Genomic DNA, 7,385 nt, shown 5'->3' on the forward strand with positions numbered 1-7,385 from the left:
CAAGAATCAATGGGTACATTTCATTAATGTACAAGTCCAAAAATGGATGTATCTACTGCTGATTGCCCCTTTAACAGTAAGATTCATATCGGCCTACATAGGTTTTGTGTGAATAAAATATAAGTCTAATAGCTAGTTTTAATTTATATTAAAATGCGTTTAAGGATAATACGAACTTGGTAAGGCCATGTACGCTTTCCGTACAAACTTTTTTTTTTTTACTAACAATTCCAACATGGCTGCGATCAGGAGTGGAGTGACTCCGGGTTGTCTAACGAGATGTTTTTTAAGACAAAGTGGAATATCAAGTGCAGGCAACCCTTCATTTACAGAGAGATGGAACCAGGTTTGACTTGTGCTCTTGAATTCGTGTGTTTGTCTGGCGTCAAGCAGTAACAGCGATTCTAAACAGCACGCCAAGCGCATGTCTGTGACTTTGACAATGTCCAGCTAACGTTAGCTAGCAAGTGAATTAACATTTGTATCAACATCTAGCTACATGCCTCACACAGGACTCGGGGAATATTATTGTTCGCATGTATGCTTACATCATTGTTGATAGTTGATTGGGTCGCCTGTCTACATACACAATTTGACATGTCCAGACAGTCAATTATGACATGCTAACTAGTTAGCTGGTAGCTAAAGTTAGCTTGTTACCGGCTGAAATGGGAACGCTAACGTTTGATTTCTTTGAATGATACAGCCTTGTGATATGTAAACATGTATATGACAAGCAAACAATAACGTTGTGTTTGAGCCCTCCTCAGCCCCCAAGTCAAAATATATCTTGAGATTTGTGATATGGTGATCATTCCGTCAGACTATTGAAACAAACCACAATACAGCTCTCATAGCTAGAAATATGTAACGTTCAGTCTATTGACTCTGTTGCAATTGCTGCTGCATTGTCAAAGTCAACCTATCCTGCAATGAGCCACACGGTAAAGTGGACCAGAAGGTGGTGGTGTGGACCAGGAGGTGGTGGTATATCTTCATCTGAGGGTTGTAAACATGCGATTGTTGTTCATGTACTGTAGTTCATTGTAGGCCATTCATGTTATTGTGCCCCCCTCCTAAACAGAGGTTTCTACAGAGATCCCAACTTCACACAGTAATAGAGTGCAGGAGTCCTACAACTAGAGCAGTTCTCGGTCGACGTCACAATGGACGGTTATTATTGGTCAGCGCTGTGGCCGTCAGGCACAACAGCTCACAGGTGAGTCGGTGTCAATGTACAGCACAGTGTTGGCTTTCCCGCCTGACTACGTTACAGACGTTGCGTTACATCATCCAGTGTGCAACGCCATTGACTGCAGTTGGGCACCATATTGCTATATCATACGATGTGGAAAGCTGATAGGTTAAACCCTTTATTCAAGCATTGTGAGATCTGGCAGGCGTCTGCAATGTAGTCAGGCAGGAACAGCCAAGTAAAGTATTTTAGAACATTACACCAGAGGATGCTCTGGTTATTACACCTTGATCAATTGCCTGGAAAGTTGATACATTTGGTCAAACTCTAAGACACTTCCTCTGGGATAATAGTTTGCCCTGTCTGTTTTGGACATCCTTCCACCTGGTGTGTGAAAGAGATGATCACCACCATATAAAATAAAAGCTATGTTATATTTTCAGGTCCCAAGTGAAAGTATTCCTACGGCAACTCCAGTGCTGGAAGCATCCATTGCCAGCCCTGTCGTCGTTGACCCCGCCTCTATTACCACAGAGCCAATCGCCGAGCAGGTGTTAGAGGCTGCACCAACCGCAGTGGATATTCTGCAGGGGGTGGGAGCAGAGCTGAGCCTATCAGAGCTGGGCCTGGGGAGCGCCACTCCTGTTGGCCTGGTCCAGAACCTACTGGAGTTCATGCATGTGGACATTGGGATGCCGTGGTGGGGAGCCATTGTTGTAGGTGAGGCAGCCTCATCATCAGAACTCTCACTGTGGTTTGCCTCAGCCTGTCTAGCTTATTAAAGTCACCAGACTTCAGTCAGCTACCAGACTTCTATCTATTCTGAGTTTTCTTATGTCCATTTCTGTTTCTCTCCTACAAACACACTAAAACACACACACACCCCAGGCACAGTGCTGGCTCGCATCATGGTGTTCCCGGTCATCGTGAAGGGTCAGAGGGAGGCGGCCAAACTGAACAACGTTATGCCAGAGATGACTAAACTCACCAACAAGATGAACGAGGCCAAACAGAGTGGAAACAAGTTTGACTGTTAGTTTTCTCTCTTTCTTTCTTTCTTTCTTTCTTTCTTTCTTTCTTTCTCAACTCATTTCCATTTCATGACTCATCTGGATCATCCCTCTGCATTTATCCACTATGTAACTCCTCGTTCATGTTACATTGCAACTCAGTATCAGTTTTAGTGTGTGATGTCTCCCTCAGTTTCAAGGTAATATGTCTGTGTGTCTCCTAGTTGCTAAGGCATACTCTGACCTGACCATGTTCCAGAAGAAACATGACGTCAACCCTCTCCGTGGCTTCCTTGTCCCTTTGGTGCAGGTAAATTACAGCGCTCTGTCTCTCTCGCGCTCTCTCTCTGTCTCTCTCTCCATCTGTCTCCGTCTCTCTCTCCGTCACCCTCTCTCCAACTCTCTCTCTCCCCGTCTCTCTCGCTCCCCATCTCTCTCTCCCAGGTATCTATAGTATCTCCTCAATGTTTTATGCTTTGCCAATGTTTTTACACCTCTGTCACAACCCACCCCCCCCCCCTCTCTGTCTCTCTCTGTCTCTCTCTGTGTCTTGGACTCTCTCTGTCTCTCTCTCGGACTCTCTCCCAGGTATCTATAGTATCTCCTTAATGTTTTATGCTTTGTCAATGTTTTTACACTTCTCTGTCACAACCCCCCCCCCTCTCTGTCTCTCTCTCTGTCTCTCTCTCTGTCTCTCTCTGTCTCTCTCTCCCAGGTATCTATAGTATCTCCTTAATGTTTTATGCTTTGTCAATGTTTTTACACCTCTCTGTCACAACTCTCTGTCTCTCTCTCTGTCTCTCTCTCTGTCTCTCTCTCTGTCTCTCTCCCCCTTTCTCTCTCTCTCTCTGTCTCTCTCTGTCTCTCTGTCTCTGACTCTCTCTCTGACTATCTCTGTCTCTCTCTCCCAGGTATCTATAGTATCTCCTTAATGTTTTATGCTTTGTCAATGTTTTTACACTTCTCTGTCACAACCCCCCCCCCTCTCTCTCTGTCTCTCTCTCTGTCTCTCTCTCTGTCTCTCTCTCTGTCTCTCTCTCTGACTCTTTCTCTGACTCTCTCTCTGACTCTCTCTCTGTCTCTCTGTCTCTCTCTCTCCCAGGTATCTATAGTATCTCCTTAATGTTTTATGCTTTGTCAATGTTTGTACACCTCTCTGTCACTACCCCCCTCTCTGACTCTCTGTCACTACCCCCCTTCTCTCTATCTCCCTCTCCTCCTTTCCAGACTCCAGTCTTCATCTCCTTCTTCATCGCTCTCAGAAAGATGTCCTACCTCCCCGTCCCCAGTATGCAGACAGGAGGTTGCTTGTGGTTCTTAGACCTCACAGCAGCAGACCCTTTCTACATTCTCCCCATTGCTGTGACCGGGACCATGTTCGCTATACTGGAGGTGTCTTGATTTTAATGAATAAAACGGACAATCAAATTGACAATTAAAAAAAAATGTTTTATTGAATCACGCAAAAATATGAATAATATTGTCACTGATTACATTGTATTTACATTGGAATAGCAGTATTGAGCCTAAATAACACCTACCTGTTGTCTGTTTGCCTGTCTTCTCCTCAGCTGGGGGCAGAGTCTGGTGTGGACAACCCTAACCTGAAAGCCATGAAGACAGTGTTCAGAATCATGCCCTTCGTCATCCTCCCTCTCACCATTAACTTCCCCACGGTCAGTCTCTCTCTCTCTCTCTCTCTCTCTCTCTCTCTCTCTCTCTCTGTCTCTCTGTCTCTCTGTAGCCTACACACACAGCACGGTCCCTGCTAGAGCGGCACCTCTCTCTCTACCTCCTCTCCCTCGCACTTTATCGGCTCCAGTTAATAAAGTAGCTTAAAAATAGCCTTTTCTGCTGCTTCCCTCACTCGGACCGGGCCTGGATCCGACCAGGTCTTTACAGAACGGGTGTAGTTGTCTTTTGGACCGTTTGGAAGTGGGTCTCTATATTAATTATATACACTGCTCAAAAAATAAAGGGAACACTTAAACAACAATGTAACTCCAAGTCAATCACACTTCTGTGAAATCAAACTGTCCACTTAGGAAGCAACACTGATTGACAATAAATTTCACATGCTGTTGTGCAAATGGAATAGACAATGGGTGGAAATTATAGGCAATTAGCAAGACACCCCCAATAAAGGAGTGGTTCTGCAGGTGGGGACCACAGACCACTTCTCAGTTCCTATGCTTCCTGGCTGATGTTTTGGTCACTTTTGAATGTTGGCGGTGCTTTCACTCTAGTGGTAGCATGAGACGGAGTCTACAACCCACACAAGTGGCTCAGGTAGTGCAGCTCATCCAGGATGGCACATCAATGCGAGCTGTGGCAAGAAGGTTTGCAGTGTCTGTCAGCGTAGTGTCCAGAGCATGGAGGCGCTACCAGGAGACAGTCCAGTACATCAGGAGACGTGGAGGAGGCCGTAGGAGGGCAACAACCCAGCAGCAGGACCGCTACCTCCGCCTTTATGCAAGGAGGAGCACTGCCAGATTCCTGCAAAATGACCTCCAGCAGGCCACAAATGTGCATGTGTCTGCTCAAACGGTCACAAACAGACTCCGTGAGGGTGGTATGAGGGCCCGACGTCCACAGGTGGGGGTTGTGCTTACAGCCCAACACCGTGCAGGACGTGTGGCATTTGCCAGAAAACACAGAGATCGGCAAATTCGCCACTGGCGCCCTGTGCTCTTCACAGATGAAAGCAGGTTCACACTGAGCACGTGACAGACGTGACAGAGTCTGGAGACACCGTGGAGAACGTTCTGCTGCCTGCAACATCCTCCAGCATGACCGGTTTGGCGGTGAGTCAGTCATAGTGTGGGGTGGCATTTCTTTGGGGGGCCGCACAGCCCTCCATGTGCTCGCCAGAGGTAGCCTGACTGCCAGTAGGTACCGAGATGAGATCCTCTGACCCCTTGTGAGACCATATGCTGGTGCAGTTGGCCCTGGGTTCCTCCTAATGCAAGACAATGATAGACCTCATGTGGCTGGAGTGTGTCAGCAGTTCCTGCAAGAGGAAGGCATTGATGCTATGGACTGGCCCGCCCGTTCCCTAGACCTGAATCCAATTGAGCACATCTGGGACATCATGTCTCGCTCCATCCACCAACGCCACATTGCACCACAGACTGTCCAGGAGTTGGCGGATGCTTTAGTCCAGGTCTGGGAGGAGATCCCTCAGGCATTGTAGGGAGGTCATACAGGCACGTGGAGGCCACACACACTACTGAACCTCATTTTGACTTGTTTTAAGGACATTACATCAAAGTTGGATCAGCCTGTAGTGTGGTTTTCCACTTTAATTTTGAGTGCGACTCCAAATCCAGACCTCCATGGGTTGATCAATTTGATCTCCATTGATCATTTTTGTGTGGTTTTGTCAGCACATTCTATATATATGTGTGTGTGTAAAATATATATATATATATATATATATATATATATATATATATATACTGGGTCCAGGTGGAAAAGGCCCAGGTCTATTTACGGAACGGGTTCAACATTTTAAACCCATGAAGGCCCCCCCCCCCCCCCCCCCAATGCCATTGTTATTCAACCTTTATTTATCCAGGTTAGTCTCATTGAGGTAAAACACCAGCAGGTTCGCTGTGTTACAGGTGTGTCTGTTTGACTGAGCATCATAGCTGGTCGGGTGATCTCACAAACATGCCTCTGCTTCCACCTCTGCTGGCTTTTTGTGGTCTCGGCCAGGGGATTACTATTAAAGCACTTTATGACAACTGTAGATGTAAAAAGGGCTTTATAAATACATTTCATTGATTTGATTGGTTGATTGACATGCATGTTCCTCTCCTCTCTGCCCCCCCGTCCCCCCCCCGTCCCCCAGGCGGTGTTTACGTACTGGATGACGTCCAACTGCTTCTCCCTGGCCCAGGTGGCCCTGCTCAAACACCCCCTGGTCAGACAGAAGCTGAGGATCCCAGAGAGGATCGAACACCCTACCTCCGCCCTGCCCCAGAACGACGGCTTCTTCGAGACCATCAAGAAGGGTGAGTGTGGTGGGACTGATGGGGATGTGTCATGGAGTCACCTGTCAAAGTAGGATTCTCTTTCGTGGTTGGATTAGCTTTTTTTCCTCTCTTCTCTTTCTCCCCCTTCATTTCTTTTCACTCTCACACACATTCTCTTTCCCCCCCCTTTTTTAAAACGTGGTCATCTGTCCCTCCTATAGGCTGGAAGAATGCTCAGCTTGCCCAGCAGTTGGAGGAAAGGGAGAGGAGGATCAAGAACCACCTGGATATTGCATCAAAAGGTAAGAAAGAACACTGGTGCCTTTTTACCCCACCACAACCCCTTTCTTAGGATCAACAATATTTACCATTACTGTGTTTTTACTCCTAAATGGAATGTTTTAACATCCTCTTTGATACATGCTTTTGTTTCTCTGTGAATACTGTCGTGGATTTTTATTTCGCCTAATATTTTTGCTCTTCAACCAGGTCCATTGAGACAGACCTTCACTCACAACCCTCTACAGCAGTCGACACCATCCATTGCAGCAGCAACAACCAAGTCAGCCAAAGCAAAACAAGCATCCCCGGCAACCGGTGGTAAGAAGAGGCCATGGGAGGAGACTATTGGTTGAAGAAGAGTGACAGACCGTTTGAAGGCCCAATGAATTATGTGTGCATATTTATTGAGAGAGAAGTGTGTGGAGGGATTGGTAGACAGGACATGGGCGGAGCACAGGGTTTGTCATAAATGTAGTCTAAATAAAGAGCAAACTTCTGTTGCCTTAAAGTGTGTGTACATTATGACAACCTGAATTCTGATTTGAAAACAGGAAAATGTATAGGTGATTATATCCATTGGAATGACTGTAATGGAATTAAGAGTCCTATATATATATACACACACACACACACAATTGACCGTTCCCGTTGTGCTGTTCTTATTTCGGATAGTTTTCAAGAGCTAAGAAGTTAAAGCAGATATCCAATTTATTGACTTGAATGCTAATCAATAAACATTTGTTAAATTCGCTGCCCTGTTTTGCTTGTTTACAGCGGGTCATTGAATTTAGTCGGCGGTGGTCTCGTATCGTTACATTTAGGAAATAAAGGTTGCTAACATGGCAGCTGTTCTAAAACCTGGTTGATTTCTATATGTCGCTCTGGTTACAACTACTGTCTGTATTCTACTCGTCCATGGTG

The 7,385-nt window shown here is 46.1% G+C and overlaps 1 protein-coding gene across 1 annotated transcript; it reads left to right on the forward strand.

Moving 5' to 3' along the window:
* The first annotated feature begins 198 nt into the window (after positions 1–198).
* oxa1l (OXA1L mitochondrial inner membrane protein) lies at positions 199–7,213 on the forward strand. Its single transcript, XM_046328748.1, has 10 exons — positions 199–346; positions 1,085–1,219; positions 1,639–1,915; positions 2,084–2,227; positions 2,430–2,515; positions 3,433–3,597; positions 3,777–3,881; positions 6,059–6,221; positions 6,404–6,484; positions 6,672–7,213. The coding sequence occupies exons 1-10, from the start codon at positions 236–238 to the stop codon at positions 6,815–6,817; spliced, it is 1,413 nt and encodes a 470-aa protein (XP_046184704.1). The 5' UTR covers positions 199–235; the 3' UTR covers positions 6,818–7,213.
* The last annotated feature ends 172 nt before the right edge of the window (positions 7,214–7,385 follow it).

Source organism: Oncorhynchus gorbuscha, linkage group LG25, assembly GCF_021184085.1.
Source record: "Oncorhynchus gorbuscha isolate QuinsamMale2020 ecotype Even-year linkage group LG25, OgorEven_v1.0, whole genome shotgun sequence".
In the NCBI taxonomy this organism is placed as follows: Eukaryota; Metazoa; Chordata; class Actinopteri; order Salmoniformes; family Salmonidae; genus Oncorhynchus; species Oncorhynchus gorbuscha.